Genomic DNA, 25787 nt, shown 5'->3' with positions numbered 1-25787 from the left:
TGTATTCGATGCACTTACACCAATTTCATTATCAGTGTCTTGATTATCAGGCAAGGGCAAAGTGGAATTGGGGGCAACACAGAAATAAAAACACTTTAATTTCCTTTATTAGTAGGCTATATTTTTTATAAAAGACGACTACTCCCAGATAGAGACGTACAAAAATGTAAACAAGAGTAAAAGTTGGTTTTTCGCAATATTTCACACTATTCTTCCACACGTCCACAGTAAAATCAGAAAGCGCTTGTTGTTATAAAGCCCTTATTATGTTTTTCGACGATGGCTGAGACTTTGTGACGTATTTGTTAAACGTAAGTTTTCAAATACCCCATGCCAGTGCAACGGAGTTATATTAACAATTTTATGGGATTATTTTTAACTGTACACCCATTCTGCTTGAAACAAGAGTCGCTACCAGGAAATAACAACGAAAAAAGTGGACCCAAAAGGCTTCAGCTGCAAATTATAAACACTATCTGTGATTTTTTTAATAATTAATTAATAAATGTCGTGAACTTACTTTGAAGTAAACAGTGAGCTCCATCTATAACTCATAATTACTTGAACCGCAATTCCCATCATCAAAATGTGCAAAACTGCGATAAGTGAGGTTATGCAGGTATGCACTTTGTTTTCCAGTTTTTCACACAAAATATATCACAAATTGCGCAAATCATACAACCAGCGACAGTCAGTACTGTCAGTACGTCGCAGCAGCTTTCTCCAGCACAATCACTGACTGCAATTCTGTGTTGTGCCATTCCCGTCTCATCATATAATCTATAATTGTTATATGACAAGTAATGTTTCTACCTTCAAAAATACTTGCGTAAATATTTTATTATCCCGTTAGTACACACTTTTAAAGCAGCCACTGGTTATATAGATTAAAATTATAACATTTCCTTTGTTATTGTGTTATTGTTTACATCAGTCAGCTGTTTACTGTCATTTTCTAATGCTACCAATTTAAAAAATGTCCCTGTTATTAAAGCTAAAGGACCATAGAATGAGAGAGAGAACATTTTTTGTTCACATAGACGCTGAATATACGTATAAATGTCAGAAAATTCAAATTTTTTATGTCCAAATAGAAATGTCCCGGACTGTACATTCCAAGTTATTTGATAAAAACTTGTTTTGTCAAGTATTTTAATGAGAAATTTAATGAATAAAAGTCCATCCACGACTTTTATTCATTAAATTTCTTCCAACCCAGTTTATTTTTATATCACTAGATGCGGAATTAAATAACGAACGTTTTTTGTTGTTACAACTGTAACGAAAATCCTAACACATTTGGAGTTATTTGCTGAAAACTTAGATTTATAGAAAACTTTGTTAAAACATAACAACGCGAATGGACCAATCAAATTTGTTCAGTTTGGTCACGTGATCAGTTACTCACGCATTTAATTGCAGATTAACTTAAAGATCAACTTCTCTAAACCGACCCTTAGAGTTGGTTTACAGAAAGCAAAATTAAAATTTAATTCAGAATTAAACTAATTCGAATTAAATTGCCACTTGAAATGCACTGCCAAATGTCAAGTTAATCGCGAATTAAATATTAATTGCGATTTAATCGTTCTGTAAACCGGCTCTTAGGATCGGTTCATAAAAGCGTCATTAAGTTAATTCGCAATTAAATGCGTGATCACGTGACCAAAATGAAGCAATTTGATTAGTCCATTCGCGTTAACTTTAACAAAGAATTAAATGTTAACAGAGCTTTCTATAAACTGACCCTTAATCTAAATCAAACAGGGTTAAAATTTTTGGTAAATAACTCCGGATGTGTTAGGATTTGCATTGGAATTGTACTAACAAAAAATGGTCGTAATAAATAAGGGTTGGAGTCATCTTCGACTTATATTCATTAAATTTTTGTCCATAACATACTTGACAAAACAAGTTTTTATCAAATAACTCGGAATGTGTTAGGATCTACGTTAGGGTCGTAATAAGAAAAAATGTACATTTTCTAATTCCCCATGGAATGGTATAAAAATAAACAGGGGTTGTCATTTGAAATAAGCAAAATAAAAGGCTCTAAAGTTTAAGAAGTTTGAAAATAAATTGTAAACACCCTGTAGTAATTTAGCTTAATCAAACTCAATTCATAAGTCTGTTAGACCTTGTTCAAGACGTACGTACTAATAATGTTGTTAAAGAAGCACCGTATATATTTTTTATTAATTATTAAAACAAAAAATGTAGGACCGTTTTTTTTGGTATTTATTTTTTTTATAGTATGCCCTAAACCGATTAGAAAAAACTTTAGAAACATGTAAGAAGCTAGAAAGGGATCCCAATGAGCACTAAAAAATTATTGCATGCCACTATAAAAAAATATTATTATGAAGTCATACTTTTTTGGGACACTCTGTGTAATCAAAAATATTTTCCTGAAATACGTCTTAGAGCATAAATAACGTCTACAAATTATCAAAAGTCCAATTTTACTAATAACTGAGGTACAGAAGACGAGACCTGAGGTAGGCCACCCTGTATAACATATGAAAAAAGCCCAGTTCTGTTGTGTATTGACGTGATTACGTCTAATGAGCCTTATAAGTCGTTATGTCTAAAAGGCGATATGAAGTTATCTTGGTTATTTATACACCTTGTACAGTTACTTAACAGTACTAGCACTATCCATCTAACTCATGAAAAAACGTCAAAATTGCAAATCAAAACGCAGTAATGTAAATGCGTTTAAATTCAGTGATAGCGAAGTAATTTGGCGCAAACTTGGAACGAGGTGTAACTTTGATCGAATCATGCCAAAACTCGGAACTTTGGGCCCATGTTCCCCACAAACTCAGCTTAAGATAATGATAATTTATCTCCGGGCTAACCATTGATTACTTAGCAAGTTGAGCTAATCTCTCGGAAGGGTTAGCCCTAAAATCCATCTACTATAATCGCCTCAATGAAACCAATAAATTCAATTGTAGCGAATAATTCGAGGCGGTGTGGTCCCATCAATTTACCACTCGGAGTACGAAGTAATTATGTCTCTTGTTCGACCAGTAGAGATGTCGAAAAACACGATCGTAAAACAGCGTATTAGCAGCAAGAATCTCTTGTTGGACTCAATTAGATATGCAAACGATCGGGCGTTGCGGATTGTCATCGTTCACTTTGATTGCAGCCACAAGATTTCAATATTCATGCGACAGTGCAAAAATTTGCAAACTCTAATGATATTTTCTGAAATAAAAACACGAGTTGCTTAATAAACAAGTCTCAATGTCTCCAAATGTGCCAACTTGTGGCACCACATGCTGTTAACCAATTCGCACGTTACGCAACGATTTCATTCACGCTGTCGTAAAAGAACAAGTAACATTGACATTTGTATCACTCCTCCGCAAATCAGATTAGTCCTTGTTATACCAGCGTCCCTTTTGCTGGAAATTGACAAAATGAATTTTTCGGACATTGAAAAAACCTTTGCCTTTAATAAAGCAAACGAGGACAATTTCCATAATCCATTTACGCGGAGCGTAGGTTTGGTCCAAATGTTCAATTTGAGTTAATTTTTCAAGTTATTCTTCCGCAGTAACAATTCCAACTGCAATAAATTTATAAGGCTCGTTTAAGGTGGATGGTGGGCTAACCGAGCCTTATTTCACCTACTTGGGGCCTTGAGCAGGTATTATAAATAGTTTTGGTTTTCTTTCACTGTTTTGCCATGTGCTCGTTAAGTTGAAACGTCAGGACTTAACACTCGCGAACATCCACCGCGAAAATGGCAGACCATATTACGAAAAACTACACGGGAAATGTCACATTTTATGCATTTGGAGAAAAATAAGAGTTTAAGTTAGATTTCACATTTATTTATTTATTCGGAACCACTTTTATCCCACGTTTATTTTGATTTATTGAGAATAAACCTAAAATGCCATAAGTCTGTAATATTTCAGCTAAGGCTAAGAGTAATAAATTGTAATAATTAAAAGGTATTATTACTGTATAAAAAATATGGAAGGGTCTTCAGGACGACAAATTCTTGTGTTTTTGGAAAAATTCAATTAGGCTTATTCTTTTAAGGCCTACATTAGCTAATTTTTCACTTCAAAAATAGTTTTGAAGTTTTTCATACGATCCAAATCGACCATTCAACTAAATTACTTTTGAAATAACTAACTTCCGAAATGATGTCAACTTTGAAATTTTAAACATATGTAAATTTTTTATGCAAATTTTCATTTAAAATATCACAGCTCTTAAACACGTTAAAAAAGTGAATATTATTTTTTGTATTTTATAACCAAAGGTTCAAAGGGTCTTCTAAAATCTTCAGGATTGTCAACTGTCAAATTGGAAGGCTACTATGATTTTCTGAAAATGATGATCAAAAAATGATTATAACACAGTTTTTTTAAATTAATGTTTTTTTCAATGGCAATCAAAAGATCATCAGTTTTTATGGAGGTATTTATCAACATCTTCTACTATTATTATTTTATCTCTTACAGTTTTTAAGATAATCGCAAAAAACGGAATTTTAGCTGATTATTTTTTATTTTTAATCGAGTAAACTTTCAAAAACTACGATAAATTCGTGCTGTTAATTAAAAAAAAATGTTCAAGTTGTTCACCATTTTCATTTAAGAAGTTCAAAATCCGATAACAGACTGACTGAGTTACTTTACTTAATTCACTAAGTTGAAATAAACTAAACAAAACAAAAAAACATAATTAAATATTATTGTTTTACTGCTTATTCGATATTGAACCAGCAAAAAACTAAATAAAATATTGAACTTTGGCAACTGTTGACCATTTTGCAAGATCTACTTGATTAACTTACGAAGTAAAATACGTTTTTTGTGATTTTTTCAAAAACTGTAAGATCTAGGTATAGATATTGATAGAAGTCACCATAAATATCGATGTTCTTTCAATTACCGATAAGAAAATAAGGTCGTTCCATTTAAAAAAAAAACTGAGTTATAGCAGTTTTTTGATAACTATTTTGAAAAAATCATACTAGCCATGAATTTTGACAGATGCCAATTTTAAAAATTCTAGAAAACTCTTCAAACTTTCGATTATCGAATGCAAAAAAATTATTTACTTATAGCAAAGCGTTTAAGGGCTGTGATATCTTAGATAAACCCCTACAAATGAAAATTTTTACAAAAAATTGACATATTTCAAAAACTATGACAAATAAGTACCAACAACTTGAGTAAATTTTATTCGGTTTTAAAAATAAAAAATTCAAAAATACAATAAAAATGTGTGGCTACTGTTTGAAATTTCAAAGTTGCCGCCAATTTCTCGTACAGTCACGATCAAAAAGAATGACGTCCCTACCAACCTGGCCGGACTGTCCAGCTAGTTAACAGAATATCCACCTATTTTATAAACCATATCATATCGAAAAGATTTGTGACTGCGGTTTTAAGGGTGTCATAAATCAGCCATTTTGAAAACAATTATGTTGAAATCAAAATGGCCGATTCGGATCGTATACAAAATTTTAAAGCACTACCTATTTTAGAAGTTAAAGTTTCTAACATAGGCCCTAAAAAATCACCCAGTACAGTTATTAAATTTACTTATCATGATAATACAGACTGTACAAAGTAACAATTTTTATTTACTCAGGCAACCAGTAAAACCAATTTTCTCATATACTAACATTGTTCGCTTTTTTAAAAAAAAAGCGACAAACTTTTAATACCTACTACGATCCCATATTCGACACTTTGTATATTTACTATACATTTAATTTAGTATGTTATCAAAATTTTGACGCACCTTTATTGCATCAATAAAGTATTGGTTGACTTGTTTTTTTTTAATAATTATTATTTTTATTAGTGAGAAAATTCTCCTAACCCTAAGCGCCACTGTTGTCATCTGAGGCAAAAAAAAAAGAGTTAAACAACGACAGACATTACATTGATTTCCCGTTATTTTTTTTGAACAAACATAGCAATCAATAGTCCTCAATTTTTCCACCAGATGATGTTTCTCTTGTACCTCCATACGCGATTTTATCGTTTTGAGTTATGGATTTTGTTTTTGAGGGCGCACCTCACTCATTAGCGTTGAACAATCCTGAAAATCGTGCTGCGAGCCTGCATCCCTCCCACTTGTTTTCGCAGCTTTATCACTAAACATGCCATTGTTGTCCACGAAGATGATGAATCGCCTGTGGTTCCTACAGCCCGCTTGTTAGAGGTTTACTCATTTAATAACCCACACTGTCTCAGAACTGCCATTGTAATTGAATATTGATGGGGGTGCGGAACGGCACAATGTATAACACATTACCGAACTTGTAAGGTTATTATTGATGGGGGGAGAATTGCAAAACAATAGGAGGGGGAAATAACCCTCTGTTCTAATGTATTAAGAGCAATTTCTTCCAAATCAGGTGAGAAGCGCATTTGAAAAAATTGGTGGAACCAGGGCCGGATTATAGTTATAGGAGCCCCTAGGCAAATCTGACTCGGTGCCCCCCTTCTACACCGTTTTACCAATCTCTAATTTTAAATGATTTATTATTTTTTGCATTACGTAGTTCCTTTAAACATGGTAAACACATATATAGAACATTTAAATAAAAAAATTAAAGAAAAAATCTGAAATAACGAATAAAAAACAAAACACTCAAGTCTCCCTACCTACTCTAAAATCGAATTTTACAACATTTCATACAAGAATATTTATTAATAACATTACTGGAATTACAATTATTAACTGAAAAAATTCCTTTCACACAAAACTAAATAAGTTTAAAATGTCTTTTTAAGTTTTTAACGGTTTTTATTGTAATTGATAAAGTTTGGTAAAGAACTGATACCAGAGGGACAGATTGAAGTTCTGGAGCTCCGAATATTTTTCTGTGCGCATTCTAAATTTTTTAAGATAAATGCAAAACTTTCAAGAAAATTATACATAATTAAAAAAATAAGTTGGTATACCATTTTGTTCCTATACGTCTTCTAGCATAAGAGGCTTCTTGAATTTAAATTTTTGAGCAGATAATACCAACTTTATCACTATTGATTGTTTATAAGTACAGAACCTACTATGTGAGTCTGTGAGTATGTATGTTTTACAGTATCCTAAAAACTAATAATTACACAGTTCTCTATGCATGTAAATTTTTTTTAGAATTGTTCTACATTTTCTTCTAATTCAATTAACTAAATGGTAAAAAAAACATTTTATGTAATTCAAAAAAGAAGCGATGCTTAAATGTTGGTTTATGAAAAAAGTATGTTAAAAAAAGTGTCGCTAACCCCAACATTTAATTAATTTAACAAAAACAAAAAAATGTAAAAGCATAATTTTAAGACTGGCAACGATTTTCTTAAGAATTTTTTGCTCAGCACATTATCTAAATAAGCATCGATTTAGAATGATAGTAGAAATTACAAAATTCCAGCTCGTGAATACTAATATTTTAAATTATGTAATTAATTTTATTTGTGAGGAATCACTAAAAAATTCTAAGAAAGTCACATGCATAGAGAAAATTATTATGAAAGAATGTAATAGCATTAATTGATTTCTATGTGATTACTAGTTTTTGAAATATAATAAAAAATATTTTTAGAAGACTCACTTTGTATATTATATAGAATTTTGAAACCAGTTTCCCTGTTTTCTCTGCCCAACTAGCTCACAAGCTCTTTATTATCCAAATTTCGATTTAGTGTTAATTTTAAATATGTTTCTATTAATTTGAACTCAAAAACGATCGTAGACAACCGATACACAACAGAATTTAATTCGTCATGTTTCGTTTAGACTTATAGTATACCTACCTACTTTCCTTCAAAAATGCATTTAAAGTGATTTCATATCAAGAAAATAAACAAGGCATGGTTAGGGTATTTGTACATATCTGTTATAATTATATAAATATGTATCAGTAACTTGATATTTTATTTTTATCAAAAACGTGGAAATCATTGACAATGATTTTTACAATTGCACCTCAACTTTTGAAGATTTTTTGTGATATTTAAAGTTTTATTTTATTTAAAGTTGTTAATTTTTCTCAACTTTAGTTAGCGCCCCTAGGCTGCAGCCTAGGTAGCCTAATGGGTAATCCGGCCCTGGGTGGAACTCCCCTTGAGCCAATTTGGTCGGTGCAAATTGGGGCTTAGCAGTGCTTCAATCAAACTTCCTTGTTAGTGGCCTAGCCGTGATGAATTCGGGGCGTTCGTGTTATCTGTGCAAATCCAAGTTGTGGCGTCAATTTCATGGAAATAATTAAAGTTTATTCAGACTGGTGAAATGTTTCAAGAGCACCTGTTCCGTCAAAATCGTTCACATTGGCTATAAAATGTGGGCGCCCCTTGAAAAAATAAACAGGCGCCATAACATAAACACGGACATACAAAAAAGGATGTCGGGTTTTTATATTGACAGATGTGGGCATATATGGAACGATTTCAGGGAATTTACGCGATACTGAAATCGACTTGTGTCCAATTTCTGTAGGCGGAATATGAAATGTCAACCTGTCCACTACCTGTTTCAACATTGTGATAACTCTGTTCATATCGAATAGTAATGTCAGAGATAAGGGAACAACGGCGTGTTCTTCCCACTGTAACATTCCTCACCGAAAAAGAATCATCATTATCATACGATTCAATATTTATAAGTCCTTGTTATTGTTTTGTAATTACTAGGAGGGCTTGTGTACAAACAACTTCTTTGATGGATCACCAGCCCGAAATCTCCACATCAATCACGCAATCGAAAGCTGCGATATTAATATTGGCGGTTTTGAGGCTCCCCAAGGCCCAAAAAACATCGTGTAACTTCTTGTTATCGATTGTTTACTTTCCAAGTTTTCAACAACTCAACAAGTGTTTGATGAATAAAGTTCTAGTTGCGTCACTTCATCATGAGAAGTGCACAAAGAGTGGCCATTCGTGACCCACATTGCTGAAAAATCGGATGTTATGATTAATTCAAGCACAGTTTTGAAACATCCGATGAAAAAAGTCGACATTAAATGGACGAGATGTTAAAACTTTGATTAATGTCATGGCACACATATGGCCAGGGACATCTGGTAGCGTGTTAAAGTTCACTTTATTCCTGTGGGGCGATTTGCCGGCGAAATGGCATGGGGACATCATGTTTTCACCACAAGGCAAAATTCAACGGAATTATTATTTTTACGCCTGGTATTTCAGTGCTTGGGTAAAATTTTTAATGGTAAATCTTACCCAAGATTTTAACCTTGAATCGGTTTTTCAGTGCCTTAGAAGAAATTGGGTTAAATTCCCAGCTTTTTCAGCCATAACCCGTTAAGTTCTGCTGAATAAAAATATTTTCAAGATGGCAGCACTTATACCGGTTATACCGGAAGTCGCTACCAACTTTCTTATTTGAAATGAAAAGCTATATTTTTCAATGCGTTTTTGGATTACTAGAGTTATTTTAAGGCTGTTTTTATCAGCTTTACTTTACCTAAGTTTAACCGTTTTCGAGATATTTAAGATTTTTTGAAAATTTTTAGATTTGCACCTGTCACTTAAAAAATCGGTAACTATTTTAGTTTTAGAGATTCCGAAATCATATTTGGCGAATTAAAAGACAAACCCTGTATCTGTTCTCCATTATGCTCAAAACTGGAAAAAAAGTTAATTAACCCAAAATTTTTAAGGTTAAGTTTGAACAACTTCAAGTACCCATACCTTAATTTTTTCAAATGGAATCTCCCAATTTTAATTTTACTAGATGGAGGAGAATTTTTTCTACATCGATCTGTATTAGCATTCCCTATCTGTGATTGTTTTCAAGTTATGTTGGTTTTTTGACATTGTAGAAAATTTCTTACTAACCACAGCTATTTTTGCATAGTTTGCCATTTAACCATTTCTGATTAAACGAACGACCTGGGAAAAGAAAATAAATTCATTGAATGTTGGTTTCAAAAACTTTAATTTCTCACATTTTTTCCTCTCGTTTCCATGGCTACATTTGAGAAAAAGCCTATGGCTACATTTGAGAAAAAGCTTATGGTTAATGAATTTCTCAATCCCAACAAAAAACTTATTGTAACTTGAAAACTATTAAACATAAGTATAGAGATTGCTAATACAGATTGATGCAGAATTTAGTGAAATAAAACTTGTAACATTTCATTTGAAAAAATTGAGTTATGAATTTTAAGGTTCTGAAAACTTAACTTTAAACATTTGGGGTTTGTTATTCTTTTTTAGAAATTTTAAGACACCAAAGAAAAGAAATTTTTTAAAATGGCAGAGTTATCAATTTTTGAACTGGAAGGTGCAAATTAAAAGAAAAATGTAAAAACTTTAAATATTTCGTAAACGACTAAGTTTAGGCATACGGACAGCTTATGAAAACTACCTTAAAATGATTCTAGTAATCGAAAAACCCGTTAAAAAATATAGCTTTTCATTAAAAATAAGGAAGTTAATAGCGACTTCCGGTATAACCGGAAGTGTTAACATTTTGAAAATATTTTCTTTGAGCAGGACCAAAAAGATTATGATAGTATTTAAATTTTCAGATGACTATCATTATGAGAACTACCAATACTTCTAATGTGGGGTTTTGGCAGAACAACCTGTATATCCACAGCCCTCATGTTTCAAATAAAATAATTACAACGCCACCAAAACACAGTCAAGAACGGGTCGCAGAAAGTGGTAAAACTGCGTGATATCTCGCGAAAAAATTAGGTTAGAAAAATAGAGACACTGCGTATGAGTATGACTAACCCCGAAAAAAGTTGGTAAACCGTTCGGTAAAGATTTTAAACTTGGTTAAATCACAGCCAAACACTGAAATACGTCAAACCAGGAAATAAATTGGTAACCAAAATATTTTTGGTTTAACCGTCAACTGAAATATCGGCCGTTAGTGCTAACCCTGAAAAAAGTTGGTAAACCGTTCGGTAAAGATTTTAAACTTGGTTAAATCATAGCGAAACACTGAAATACGTCAAACCAGGAAATAAATTGGTAACCAAAACATTTTTGGTTTAACCGTCAACTGAAATACCGGGCGTTAATGCTAACCCTGGAAAAAGTTGGTAAACCGTTCGGTACAGATTTTACACTTGGTTAAATCATAGCCAAACACTGAAATACGTCAATCCAGGAAATAAATTAGTAATCAAAATATTTTTGGTTCAACCGTCAACTGAAATACCGGGCCTTAGTGCTAACCTTGAAAAAAGTTGGTAAACCGTTCGGTAAAGATTTTAAACTTGGTTAAATCATAGCCAAACACTGAAATATGACAAACCAGGAAATAAATTGGTAACCAAAATATTTTTGGTTTAACCGTCACTGAAATAACGGGCGTTAGTGCTAACCCTGAAAAAAGTTGGTAAACCGTTGGGTAAAGATTTTAAACTTGGTTAAATCATAGCCAAACACTGAAATACGTCAAACCAGAAAATAAATTGGTAACCAAAATATTTTTGGTTTAACCGTCAACTGAAATACCGGGCGTTAGTGCTAACCTTGAAAAAAGTTGGTAAACCGTTCGGTAAAGATTTTAAACTTGGTTAAATCATAGCCAAACACTGAAATACGTCAAACCAGGAAATAAATTGGTAACCAAAATATTTTTGGTTTAACCGTCAACTGAAATACCGGGCGTTAGTGCTAACCTTGAAAAAAGTTGGTAAACCGTTCGGTAAAGATTTTAAACTTGGTTAAATCATAGCCAAACACTGAAATACGTCAAACCAGGAAATAAATTGGTAACCAAAATATTTTTGGTTCAACTGAAATACCGGGCCTCAGTGCTACGATTAGATGAGAGAGCACCTTGCTCTTGACCTTCGCAACAATTCGTTTGCGGGACAATTATTTGAAAGAAATACGACACACCCTTGTTTTAACGTTTTACCTTTTCAACTTTTGTGATTCGTGTTCGGGTCACATTTAAGAAACTTGCCAAAGTCACGACTTCCACGAACCAGAAATAATTTCAAAATATCGCCACCTGGCCCGAATTTGTCCAAGTCCCATAAAACTAACTCCAAGATCAATTACCTGAAATAACCTCGTTCTACAAATCTCGTTACTGTTTCGTTAAAAGTGAAAAACTTGCCTAGGATAATGACGAGCGTGGAAATAAGTACCTTTTTGTGGTTAACACCTTGATAAATTGAAAACCGTTCTTGTGCAGCTTTTTGAGTGGAGTTGGCTGAAGGGGCACGTATTGCATTAATAAACTTCTGCCAATAGCCTGCATTCCTAATCAAGAAGTTAGAACTATCACCCTAACCGGATTATTAAATTCGGTTTATTCGAATCGAAGTCGGATATATTCGAGGGTTTAACACGCAAATTACAATTCAAATTGTACACGACCCCCGCATACATATTCATTTAGCCGCGTGCAATTATGTTTATGTAGTTTTAGTTTGCGAGTCCACCTTTTGTGGAATTATTCCTTCGAGACCGGCGTGTTCTCTTTGCCCATAATTAATTTAAATTACCATGTATTTATGTTGAGAGCAAATTGTATAATACATAAAGAAATAAAAGCCAACGAGTTAATTACTCTTGAGTGTCTACGGACGGGGTTTACTGTTTTTATTCTAATTAGTTTAAACTTCTAACGCCACCATTTTAAACTGTCAGTCTTTTCGTAATTTCGTTATAATTACTCGGAATAGGAACAAGCTCCGGTCGTGAGCGCCCATCACGAATCTTTGCCTTATTTGCTCTTCCAACAGCGGTAATATAAAATAATCTGTGAAAATGAGTTACCTTCGAGCACTTGAATCATCAAAAAAGCACCGGACCGTTAGAGTTCAATATCACTTCATTCCGCACGAGCTTTGAGCTTTTACTCGCCTCGCGCCACTTTACCAACTGAGGACGATTCAAAGCCTCTAGGTGACGTAATAAGCTACCATTTTTTGTCAACCACAATAATAAACAGATCGGGAAGCTGAACAGACTTCGATTTCGAATGTGCTCTAACCCTGAGACAACCAACCGGTCCTGGTTGTTCTCCGGCCCATTCTACAATCCTTTGGAATTTCCGCTGATGCCTTTTGAAAAATTGACTAGGAGATAACTCGTCGAGAATGCCCGATTAAGTTGTTCTAGTATGTCGTGTAATGAAGTAGCAGCATTCTCGCGAGTGTTGAGATAGTTGAAATTGATGTCGTTTTAATGGAAGATTGTTCTTTTCTTGTTTCGCTATCATTAGAAACGATGCTAATTAAAACGACATTAATTCTCGATGATACTGCTCATTGAATCGTGTCGTGCATAATCCTGATAAATTTCGTGGGAAACAGACCCGTTCAGGAAGCATGATTTGCAAAAAATGCGGTAATTATCGCAGACTGGTTAATTAATTTCAACACATCAAACTGATGACCTGGTATTGGGGCCCAAATGAGCGAATTCTCGCTCGATGACGGGGGAAGCTAAAAGCATAAATGTTTCTGCTAGGTTTCAATTTAGAGATGATCCGCTGTTAGTGTTCACAAACAAGATTGGGCCCTAATTTACACCTGAATGAGCCGATTTTCTGCCTCTCGTAAGTTAAAGACACCCGAATTAAATGGGACAAGGCGGATAATTGGATGATGAATAAATTGGGTTAGACGTTAACGCGTGCAGAGCTGTCTTATTTAGACGACTTTAGGGCATTAGGGCTCCTAGCTATTGCTAAATATTTCAAACGCTGGATCTTATTACGAATTCCAAAATGTACAGGGTGATGCATGTTGAATGTTCGAATAGAGAATCTCCGAAACTAAGAGGTTTGGAGAAAAACGAGTAACATATTCTAAGGTCCGTTTTTTGAAAAAAATATTTTGGTTAAAACCGCATCCTAAAATCGTCTTTTGTTTTCGACTGATAAACAAAACTTGACAATTTTAGCGAAATCTTAAAAAAAAAACAAAGATATTGTACAGACACTTTTTTTTATTAAGAATGTAATGTTATCAACAGTCTTTTAATAATTTTTATTTTATAACACTTTCGAAAAGCTTAAAGAATTCATATCTTCCTTATTATAAAGATACACCTTTGAAACAAAGACATTATAAAGCACTTTTTATAGAGAATTTAATAATGCTATCAGCATTTTATTTAATCATGCGTTTAGCTGTAATAACATAAAGTTTTATTTTTTTAAATAGGAATCATAGTTGGCTATGACATTTTCGAAAAGCTTATTTTTTCTGAACTGAAAACAATATAAATACAGTTTGATATTTTTATATACTTTTAATAAAAAATATATTTAAAATATTTGAAAGTAGTTGGCCATGAAAAAATTATTTCACATAAAAGGTGTAAATAATCTAGAAATTTTGTGAACGGTTATTAAAGTAAAAAATGTAACATTAAAAAAAAAGCTATGTTAAAGTTATTTTCAATTGAACACACAATGTGAACAGAATTTTCTTTTTCCGACATTTCATGTTATATTTGAAAATAAAATGACAATGTAAGCTTGCCATTTTAAATCTAAAAACATATAATTTTTATTAATCGCAAAAATTTGATCAAACAATAATTTATTGTGCTGTTTTTGAATTAATTAGTGTTTAAAAAATCAGTAAATTATTTACACTTGTTTGGTGATACATCTTTCATAGTTTTAAATGAAAATCTAAAATTTTCTCATGGCCAACTACATGGCCTACTATAGAGAAAAAAACAAAATGTTATGTTTTTTTAATACTTAAAAATGCTGTATTATACAAATAGACATATCAAATCAGAAAATCATATGCTTCTCACAAATATCACAGCCGCCTATGATTAAAAAATAAAACTTTATGTTATTACAACTAAACGAATAGTTAAAAAATAGCTGATAACATTATTAAATTCTCTGTAAAAAAGTGGCTGTATAATGTCTTTACTTCATATGTGTATCTTTTATAATAATATAAAAATAAAAAATGTTTTTTAGAAAAAAAATATTTAAAAGATGCAGAGGAGAATATTTGTGCTTACAAATTAAAAAATAAATTAAAGTTTATAAAAGCTTTAGAAACAGTGCTCAATTTAAAAAAGTGATTTTTTTAAAGCCGTATTGTTTGTTATGACTTATGACCGTTACCAAAGCTTTTATAAATTTTAAAATCCTAATTTGTAAGCAAAAATATTTTTCTCTGATAGAAAAACATTATTTTTTACTTTTTAAAGCATCCTTTAAATAAAAGCTTTTTTCTAAAAAAACATTTTTTATTTAGTTTTTATTTATTTTATTTTATTTTTTTCATTTTTAGTCTATACTTATTCTAAACTTCTTTTTCTCTGAGATCTAGTTTCGCTGTATTATTGTAATACCATTATTTTGCTGATTTCTGCAAACTTGTTTAGTGGTATGTGATACAAAAGAGCTGTTAGCAATGAAAGCACATTCTCACCTCTGTTCTGTGTCTATACTTTATCGTCCAAGATAAATGAATTTAAAAAAAGTAGCGACTTTTGTTTGTAACGAAACATAATGAAAATGATTAGGTATTAATATATTTCCCACTGATCAATATACCGTTAATGTTGATATAAGTTACGGTATGTACACATCGAAAACCCATTTGTAAACATAACCTACAACTTCAAAACCCCATTTAACCTCTTTAGGGGGTATTTAACCACATAGGATTGCATTGTCACACAGATTAAGTAAGTATGCAAAATTTCAATTCATTGGGACAACGGAAACCCTTTCAAATTTGGCTCCCAAAATATGGAACAGACATACAGACAACAAAGCAAGTTAAATAAAAGCTTTTAGTAAAGCATGTATTTTTTTAAGATTTTCCTAAAATGTCAACTTTTTTTATAAGACGAAAACAAAAGACGATAACGGGATGCGATTTTGACCAAAATTATTTTTTCAAAAAACTGACCCGAGAATGTGTCACTCGTTTTTTTCTAATCCTCTTAAATTCGGAAATCCCCTATTCAGATATCCATAATGCAGCACCCTGTACATTTTGACACTGTCACTATGACCTACGACAGAAAACGTAACAAATTGCCAAAACAATTCAACTTTGCTTTTTTCTTTTCATTTTTTTGCTCTATGTATCGTTTCATAATAGGTATTTTGAGAGTAAGACGATTTTGTCGCAATACAAAATTGCAAAACGCAAGCCATCATCTTCCCGATGTCAGAGATCTCGACTTGGATATCGGTTCTGTCTCCTACGAGCTTCGATTCGATCATGGGACACGAAATGTCACAGCAAAGTGATTTGTGCATCGCAATATTATAAAGCAAACCACCTATAATTTATCGGCACAGAACATCACATCCGTTCGTAATGTATCTGCATTGCAGCTCCCGAAAACAATAGCGCGGACGAAATAGTTCCTAAACAGACTACAAAGTTGGTGAAATACGGCCTTAATGCGGCTACAAGCCGGTTATATCGGTGCATTTGGGCAAAGTGTTCGCTAAGAGTTTAAGACCCCCTCCCGAGAGCTTTGTTGCGTGTCTGCACGCCACTGCTCCACAAATTCGGCCAATTTTTGTCGAAAACGATTTACGGAGCTTTTTAAAATCGTGCACGTCCGCTTTATGATTTACGCGCGAAATTAGGGAAATTATATCCTCGTCAAGCACACGATATCCATACACCACCTGTTATTCAAAATTCCTGCGATAAAGTCACAAGCTGTTCGATCACAAACGAAATAATTTGCGCAATTTATTGCTCGGACCCACACAACACTTTCCGAGAACCCGCAAGAGTTTTAACACTGCCCACGCTTTGTTGTAATACCTCTTAATGAATACACGGAGTTAATTTTTCGAAAATCTCGGATTAAAAAGCCTGATTCAATAATGTGGAGCTGTCAAGACAAAGCGGCGCCAGATTGATACGATAAGAAAGTGGTCATTCCATCTGACATACCAAAAGTTCTAGTATACACATGTAAATGTCATAATCGGTTGAATTCCTCGATGATTGTTGGGTGTATGACGAAACGTTTCCATTGTTATCAGAATTTTCGTATGGAGATATTGAAGTGAATTTATTTCGTTTTTTAAGTCGCTTATAACATGATATATAATGATGAGGGTGCAGTCTCATAAATCTAAATCGGGTTTTTGTCAGTAATATCTTGTGCTCCAAAGATATAGTTTATTATAGTATTAATGCCCAAACAGCAGGTAATCGTTAAATTATTGACCTCAATAAATCAAGGTATCATCTCGGAGATAATTTTATCACCCCAAAGGTGTAAAGCTATTAATAAGAAAGTCAAATAGTGGACAGAGACATGTTTGTTTATTTCTTCAAAAAAAAAAAAAAATGAATTGAAAGCTTCTGATTGACATATGGTGCCGTTATGTCATAAATGTAATGCGTTTTTATATGACACCACACGTTCGTTTGTTTTTCTATAGAAGTTTAGATGAACAAGGATAATATACCCAGTGTGCCTCGAACAAAAACGCCTCTAATAGCTGTTCTTATTAACTTAAAAATACCCTACAAAATAAAAATCATCAAAAAAAAATAAAACAATAAAAAAATAATAATAATAAAAGTTTTTATTTAACTTGCTTTGTTGTCAGACTGTCTGTTTCATATTTTCCGAGCCAAATTTGAGAGGGTTCCTGTTATCCGAATGAATTGAAATTTTGCATACTTACGTAATATACGTGATAATGCAACTCTCTGTAGGTAATTACTTAAAATGAAGTTAAATGAAGTGTTAAAGTTTTGAGATAGGTTAAAAAAGCATGTTTTGCACATACCGCATCTTATACCAACATATACGGTGTACACGATATGTTGACCGTTGTGACGTCACAGTATGTTTGTAAAAAGCGCACTGTTTACTCACTTAGAGAAATATATTAATACCGAATCAATTTTATTACGCTTTGTTACATAACCCAATTTGTTTTAATTCATTTAGTTTAGATAACAGACACAAAAAGTGTGTTTCTTTTTCAAAAGTTTTTATGTAACTTGCTTTGTTGTCAGACTGTCTGTTTCATATTTTCCGAGCCAAATTTGAAAGGGTTCCTGTTATCCGAATGAATTGAAATTTTGCATACTTACGTAATCTACGTGACAATGCAATTTTCTGTAGGTAATTACCTTCTAAAAATTAAATAAAATGTTAGAAGTTTTGGGACAGGTTAAAAAAGGATGTTTTGTCAATACTGCATCTTATACCAACATATACGGTCAGTGTACACGGTATGTTGACCGTTATGACGTCACAGTATGTTTGTAATAAGCGCACTGTTTACTCACTTGCAGAAATATAATAATACCGAATCAATTTTATAACGCTTTGTTACAAAAAAATATCCCGATTTGCTTTAATTCATTTATTTTAGATAACAAATATTGGTGTTATGTACAACTTCAACTCAGAGAAAAAGACGATCAGAATAAGTAGAGACTAAAAAAAACACAAAAAATAATATTTTAAAGCAAAAATATTCTTCTTTAATAGAAAAACGACATTTTTTGTTTTTTAGTGCATTTTTTAACAAAAAGCTGTTTTTTAATTTTTTTTCTTATTTTTTTTTTTACAAACAATTATCAATGTTGATCAAGAGAGGGAATGATTGAGTTCTGATATTAATCACCAAATGCGTAAATCAGCAAAATAATGGTGTTATAACGCAATGAGACTTCAACTCAGAGAAAAAGACGATCAGAATAAGTAGACTTAAAAGCAAAAAAACAAAAAATAATGCAATAAAAAAATCATATTTTAAAGCAAGATTATTCTTCTTTAATAGAAAAACGTCATTTTTATGTTTAAGTGCATTTTTTAACAAAAAGCTTTTTTTTTTTATTTTTTTACTTTTTTTTATAAACAATTATCAATGTTGTATCAAGAGACGGAATGATTATAATCTATGTTAATCACTTACTTCCTAAAAACGCTGTGATTTTTTAAAGGTGCGAACAACTACAAATGACTATCGTATCGGAATATGTATTGTTGATTGCATTATGTGAAGCACCCTGTACATATACCGCTTAACTCACGTAAGATGAGAAACATTACAAAAATAGAATGCAAATGATCTCATTTTAAACAAAGTAAATTGTAGATAAGATACTCGAGGAGAGATTAATAATTAAAAATATTGTTGAGCATTATTTTATTTTTACCAGACTCACCATTTCACATGAATCACTTGGTACATGATATCATCTCAAAATGCAACTATCAAGTGACCGAGAATGACAAAGACAAAACAAGACTTTTTTATTTTTATTATTTTTGGTTTCTTATAAAAATTGATAAAGTTTATAATTATGCCAAAGAAAGTAAAGTGAAAACAAAATAATACGAAAAAAATATGTCAGAGCAAAATAAAACTATGAAATTAGAATTACAATTTAATTTTATAACAGCAAGCGTTACACCGACTTCACCTGTATTTTAACTTTTTCGAGCGCATTTGTACGCTTTCTAAGCCATTTTAATGCTTTATGAAGCTTCTTATGCCAGCATTCTCTGGCGATTTATCTCGTCATTGTCTTTAAGGTCAATTCAAGTTTTTAATCGGAATTTTATGGCACATTAATCTGTGTTTACTGAGAAGATTCCTCGAACTTTGTCTCGGTGAGACATTTATTTACTCGGAACAAAACTGACTTCGGACTTACAGTTGAGCAAATTCTTCCAGCTGCCGCTCAACACCTTGATGTACCTATTGATGGTCATGGGCGCTATCTCCTTGTTGAGGTTCCCGTCGGAGTGGCTCCGCACCATGGCACATTTTGCATCCTTGGCCCGACTCAGCGAGTTCGTGTGCGCCACTTTTTTGCACTTTTTTTTACACTTAAAGTTCGTCAGTTCGATTTCGTCTTGTATGACCTCGTCTTCGGCCGGATCGCGGAAACTCAGATACGTCGACGAGAGCAAACTTTGCTTCCGATAACGATTGATGTTCAATTGCGATTTCTTGTTCGGGGGCAAAGGTGGAGGTCGGAAACAGATCGTTGCCATTTCGGGGCTATTGCATTGTCACTTGCACTCTGAAATGATCCATCGAAAAATCGCTCTATTTCCACTCGCAAGGATCAGGGCAATTAGACCAGCTGCCGCTAACACGGGAAATATAACTAATTACGGGACAATCCCAGAATAGAAGACACGAACATGTGTTTCTGTGATTTACAATTTTGTGGAAACTGAGACGCACATTTCGTATATCGCTGAGGGAATTTAAGCACTTGTGTGGTCTTAAAACTTTACATAGGGCGGACACTAATGGCTATTCCACACACGCGGCCTCTAATGGACGTATTGTTTCCCAGATGGGGAGGAACGACACCAATCCTCGCCACAAAACAACTAAAATATGAAAAAAAATCAAAATCGAAAGATGGCACTTTTCAGGTTCATAACAAAATTATTTCCATGGAATAGCGCCTAATGACCGGTCATTTAATGTGGGTTGGGGAAAAAACTAAACCAGGAAAAGTCAGTATCTCCATTAAAAAGCGATTTTCAGGAGGCTGAAGAATTAATAGAAGCTGAAGTCGTGATCATGCAACTGTTAAATGTCTTGCGTGTGTTTTTAACATTGCCTAGCCTAATTACTGGAGGTGTTTGATCGTCATAATACCACAGACCACACTCAAGAAACCTGTTATTTACGACCAAAGATGAATGATCTCAAAAATAATACAGGGTGATTCGTTTGGGGCCTACATTAGAAACTTAACTAATCTAGCTAGAGCTTTGAAATTTTGTATGCCATGCATGTCGATCATTTTGAGTTCAGCTAAGTTATTTTCAAAATGGCTGAGCTTCCGGAACTACAAAAATTTGGCGCCAAGTTTGAAATTTTAAATAGTAACCACACATTTTTATTGCATATTTGAATTCACCTTCTTAAGCTGAGTAAAATTTACCCAAGTTGTTGGTACTTATCTGTTATAGTTTTTGACATATATCAATTTTCTGTAAAAATTTTCATTTGCAACGGTTTATCTAAGATATCACAGCCCTTGAATTCTTTGCGGTAAGTGAATAATTTTTTTGCATTTGATAGTCAAAAGTTTGAAGAGTGTTCTAGAATTTTCAAAATTGTCAACTGTCAAAAATCATGGCTAGTATGATTTTTTCAAAACGGTTATCAAAAAACTGCTTTAACTCAGTTTTTTCAAATGGAACGACCCTATTTTCTCAACGCCAATCGAAAAAACATCGATATTTATGGTGACTTTCATCAATACGTCCCATACCTATCTATTACAGATTTTGAAAAAAATCACAAAAAACGGATTTTACTTCGGAATTTTTAAAGTTAATCAAGTAGACCTTGCAAAATGGTCAACAATTGTCAAACTTCAACACTGTATTTAGTTTATTATCAAATGAGCAGTAAAACAATAATATTTAATTATGTTATTTTATATAACATGGTGAATTATGTAAAGTAATCCAGTCAGTCTGCCATAGAATTTTGAACTTCTTGAACAAAAATGATGAACAAATCTAACATTTCTTTTAATTATTAGCGCGATTTTATCGTATTTTTCGAAAGTTTACTTGATTAAAAATGAAAATAACGAGCTAAAATTCATGCGATTATTCCAAAAAATGTAAGAGATAGATATAGAAGATGTTAATAAAAGTCTGCATAAAAATTGATGTTATTTTGACTGCCATTGAAAAAAGTGGGTCATGCTATTTGAAAAAACTGTTTTAAAATCATTTTTTAATCATCACTTTTAAAAAATCATAGTAGCCTTGCAATTTGACAGTTGACAATCCTGGAGATTTGAAAAGACCTTCCGAACCTTTGGGTTTCAAATTCAAAAAGAGTTATTCATTTATTGTAAAGGGTTCATGAACTGTGATATTTTAAATGAACCCCTGGAAATGAAAATTAGTATAAAAAAATTGACATACGTCAAAAACTATGACAGATAAATACTGACAACTAGGGTACATTTTACTCAGTTTCAAGAGGCGAATTCAAAAATACAATAAAAATAAGCAGTTACTATTTAAAATTTCAAAGTTGGCGACAATTTTTCGTAGTTCGGAAAACTCAACCATTTTGAAAATAATTTTATTGTACTCAAAATGATCAATTTTGATTGTATACAAAATCTTAAACCTCTAGCTATATTAGAAGTTAAAAAGTTTTTAATCTAGACCATTAAAGAATTAGCCTGTATAATACAAGCACCTAACTACAATGTGTTCAAAAATGATTGTTTATCAAGTCGACGACTATTGAAATCAGGTTTAATATTCCGCTTCATCTAAATGACTATTGTACTGTCAATTCTGTTTAATCTTTAAATTAGCTTTTTACTCATTATTTTGCATTTTTCGACAAAGTTGTATCAAGTGTAGAATTTGTCATGATTTGTGTTTTATATTTTCGTAATTTTTGTTATTGAGTATTTTATCGTTTTCTTTTTCCACTATTTTGACCCATTTGTCACTTTGACAGTATTCACAATTTAAATTAAGCGGCACATTACTTCAAATTTCATAGGTGACTTGATGAACAACCATTTTTGAACACACTGTATAAACTAAAATTCGTTACAAAATCCTCTTGAGGTCACTCGGAAACCCGATATTAAATTTACATGATTCGGCACGAAATTAGGCTCAAATTGCCCAAAAACCAACAGGAACAACCATAAATAACCCGCAACAACCCTCCAGATCGTAAAATTCGGGCGAATTTATGCCCCTATAAGCCTTGGAGTGTCTTCATTACGAATTAATTACCTCAGCGATTGAATAAGTGACAAAACTCTCACCGTTGCAATTAAATTAAAATCGCAAAGTGTGTAAATCAGAACCTCGATGTCCCTGAAACTTGCGAGGTAGTTAAGCAGCCAATGACTCAAACCCGAAGACCACCTATCCCGCACTCCCCGGATCCGGGCAAAAAGCTCCCGGAGCCTTTTCCGCGTCTCTCGTCCGATGCCCGGAAAAACAAAGCGTAAAACTCACAAAAGCGGCGTCTAATCGCGAATTGTCCGATCATGTGTGCGACGAACGACTGGTGCAAATGTTGCTCGTGCTGAGATATGAGTGGTATCCCGAATCCCACGTGAATTGCAACCAACAAAACGAAGGAATTCGCCCACCACCTGTTTGCTTTTTCTTGAAGGCGACGAGTTCGCATGCCCACAAATCTCTGATAACGATGCTTTGCATATTTAGAGACGATGATTGAAGATTGAGGCGGTAATTGGCGGTGATAGGGCTTTAAGGCGCCGCCGCCAGACTGCCAGCGAATTTATTCCGGAAAGGCGCGGGTCGCGACACTACACGTGTGAATGTGTTGAGAGTGTTTAAATTTTAGGGAATTATGGAAATTGAGCTACAAAAGGGGCTTTGTGTGCTGTGAATAGAAGTGGAGTATTATGGCCGACTGGGGGTATTGTTAGAGAACAACAGATGCGATATGACTTATTTTAATATTCTTATTTATATAATGAACGGAAAATAAATGAGTCAAAAAAATTAAAATAAGTAATTCACAGCTTAGTTTATACCCGAGAGAAGGCACAGATGCTCAATATTAATTGAATTAAGATTAATTAAGAAACCCGTTTCTGCTCATTTGTGTTAGCTAATTACATTAGAGAGCTTCTAATTAAAATATTTTTGCAAAATGTGACCAAGCCACAATAAAATCAAGTCGTTCCTCGCTTTAATTACGAAAATTATGTTGTTCCAGATTTGGAGACAAATATTAAATTTCCCTCGTTAAAAACCAAAAAAAAAACAACTAGGTAAATCACGATAAAACATCAATAAGTAGTTTTTTATCAATCATTACGTTTAGCGCCAGATTTAAGCCACAAAATTGTTATATGAAACAATGCAATTACTTCTTTGATAATTAACCTGCACAATAATAATAATTAGAATAATTATCCAAAAATTATAATTTCAAAGAAACTAAATTACATTCAGGTAAATTACAGTTTTGTTGATTGCTATTAATTAACTGAAATAATAAAAAATACATAATTATTTCGAAGCTAGAATATATTTAATTAGAAATTAATACAAAGTGAACATTATATATAATATATATTTATTGAACTGTTTTTTTTTCAGAATTAACCAATTTCATTCAGAATTCATTATTGCAAGGGGTTCGCTGGATAATCGAATTAACTTTTTTTAATAAACAATAATAAACAATTGAAATATGTATATTTTTATTAAAAAGTATAAATTTGCAAAATAAGCATTTTAAAAATAGGTATTCAAGATTCAAGTTAACAGTTAAAATGTGTGAAAAAAATGTAATATAAAGTCGACTCCTCACATTTTGAGTAATATCATTACACATTATCTTTGTTAAGAGTCTTTTTTCAAAAATTACAATTTTTGACGTCATTCGTTTTTGAGTAATAACGTCATTTATAATTTTTTTAAAGGCAACTGACATTTCTGATTAGTGTTTTAGAAAGTATACATTTTTATCTTTATGGTAGGAAAGTATAAAAAAAAACAAAAAAGAAAAAACCCAAAAAATAATACAGGGTGTCCGTTTTTCGACCTCCACCATGGGGCTCTCAGTTATTAGTATAAGTCGGTTAAATTAAAACAAAGTTGCGCTTTTTTATGATGAACAATTATCTAAAGAAAATTTGATGTTATTTTTAGTTTTTGAATTATTGAGAAAAAAAAATTGTAATTTTCGTTTTTATTTTTTTAAGCGAAAACCAAAAAAATTAGTGGTTTTTAAGTAGGACATTCTTCAGGCACTTTTTGACAAGAAATCTAAATCTCTCATTGCTTTTTCCAAGGCGTTCTTGATGGCAGAGGTACACTCAACTTCGTTTTTTCTTATGAACGCCATATTTTACACTTGAATTTTTGAAGTGTTTTTATTCAGGTCTACAATGATGTATGTATGTAGAGCTTTGGAAAAAACGACAAAAATGTTGTTTAAGAAACTAAATTATGACAGTTCTATTAAATATGTGAGAAGAATTTTTATAACTTTGTCTTGTTTTGTTTGCAAAAATAAACTTCTAGCTTTTCATGTCGTTTTTAAATAAATAAGCTTGGCGGAAAAGTGACTCTTCCAGATCCAAATTCAATTAAACCTTCAAAATTTAGTTTTTTTCAAAAAAAAAAAACAAAGTTATTAAGAGTATTGCACAAAACGTTTTATCTTTTTGTTCTTGCTTTATTTTATAAGGGGTGATTGTTTTTTATTATTTTTTTGCGTTTAGGTGCATATAAACTGTTTTCATGATAATTGTATAAAAAATCTAAATAACAATTGCCGCTAATAAGTCGCTAAGTTATAAATAAAAAGTGATAAAAAGATAGAACTTATTACGTTTAATTGTCAATATTTTTTTTACTATATTAAAAACATATTTTAAATTGTTTAATTATTTTTTTATTTTCTCTTATTACCAGAAAGAAAAAGATGTGTACTATCGAAAACAGTAAAAAAAATGTCCGTTGACATTAAAAAAATTAATAATGCATGACGTCACAACTCAAAAACGAATGGCATTATAAATGTCATGTTTAGAAAAAGTGTAGGAAAGATTGTTTCGTTTTCGGGAAAAAGCTAAAGTTACGTTATTTTCTGCCGCTTTGACACTCTTAAAGCTTCAAAATTTTGCAAAAGGAGCAATTCAAAATCGTTCACCAAAAGCAACAGTGTTAGTGTTAGGCTATTGACTGTATTTAATCAAAAGACACGAAAAGTTTAATTTTCGCAGCTTAAAAGCTCGAAAAAACGACTTGGTTCTGCCACACCTCTCATCGCTTCTACATCACGCTAAATTTCCCCGCATGTATAAT

The 25787-nt window shown here is 32.4% G+C and overlaps 1 protein-coding gene and 1 long non-coding RNA gene across 13 annotated transcripts in view; both read right to left on the bottom strand.

The window, feature by feature from the left end:
* ckn (caskin) overlaps positions 1-25787 on the bottom strand; it is a 275539-nt gene that overhangs the window by 33125 nt on the left and 216627 nt on the right. For 2 of the 12 annotated variants that reach the window (XM_008192906.3, XM_064354835.1), the window contains exon 2: positions 19628-19999. The exons of 6 other annotated variants lie outside the window; for them this stretch is intronic. In XM_008192906.3, coding sequence (XP_008191128.1) covers positions 19628-19970 — 343 coding nt within the window. In that variant the 5' untranslated portion in view covers positions 19971-19999. Of the gene's footprint in view, positions 1-12758; positions 12848-19627; positions 20319-22756; positions 23394-25787 lie in introns of those variants that run through there. 4 more of the 12 variants (XM_008192905.3, XM_015978129.2, XM_008192907.3 and 1 more) reach the window with 3 other exon arrangements.
* Positions 90-1120, bottom strand: LOC135265413 (uncharacterized). Its single transcript, XR_010333070.1, has 2 exons — positions 521-1120; positions 90-456 (listed from the first exon to the last, which is right to left on the bottom strand). It is a non-coding gene; the product is annotated as an uncharacterized LOC135265413 (long non-coding RNA).

Source organism: Tribolium castaneum, chromosome 1 (genome assembly GCF_031307605.1).
Source record: "Tribolium castaneum strain GA2 chromosome 1, icTriCast1.1, whole genome shotgun sequence".
In the NCBI taxonomy this organism is placed as follows: Eukaryota; Metazoa; Arthropoda; class Insecta; order Coleoptera; family Tenebrionidae; genus Tribolium; species Tribolium castaneum.
Note: the sequence above shows the minus strand (reverse complement) of the source record. Positions and strands in the feature narration are given on the sequence as shown.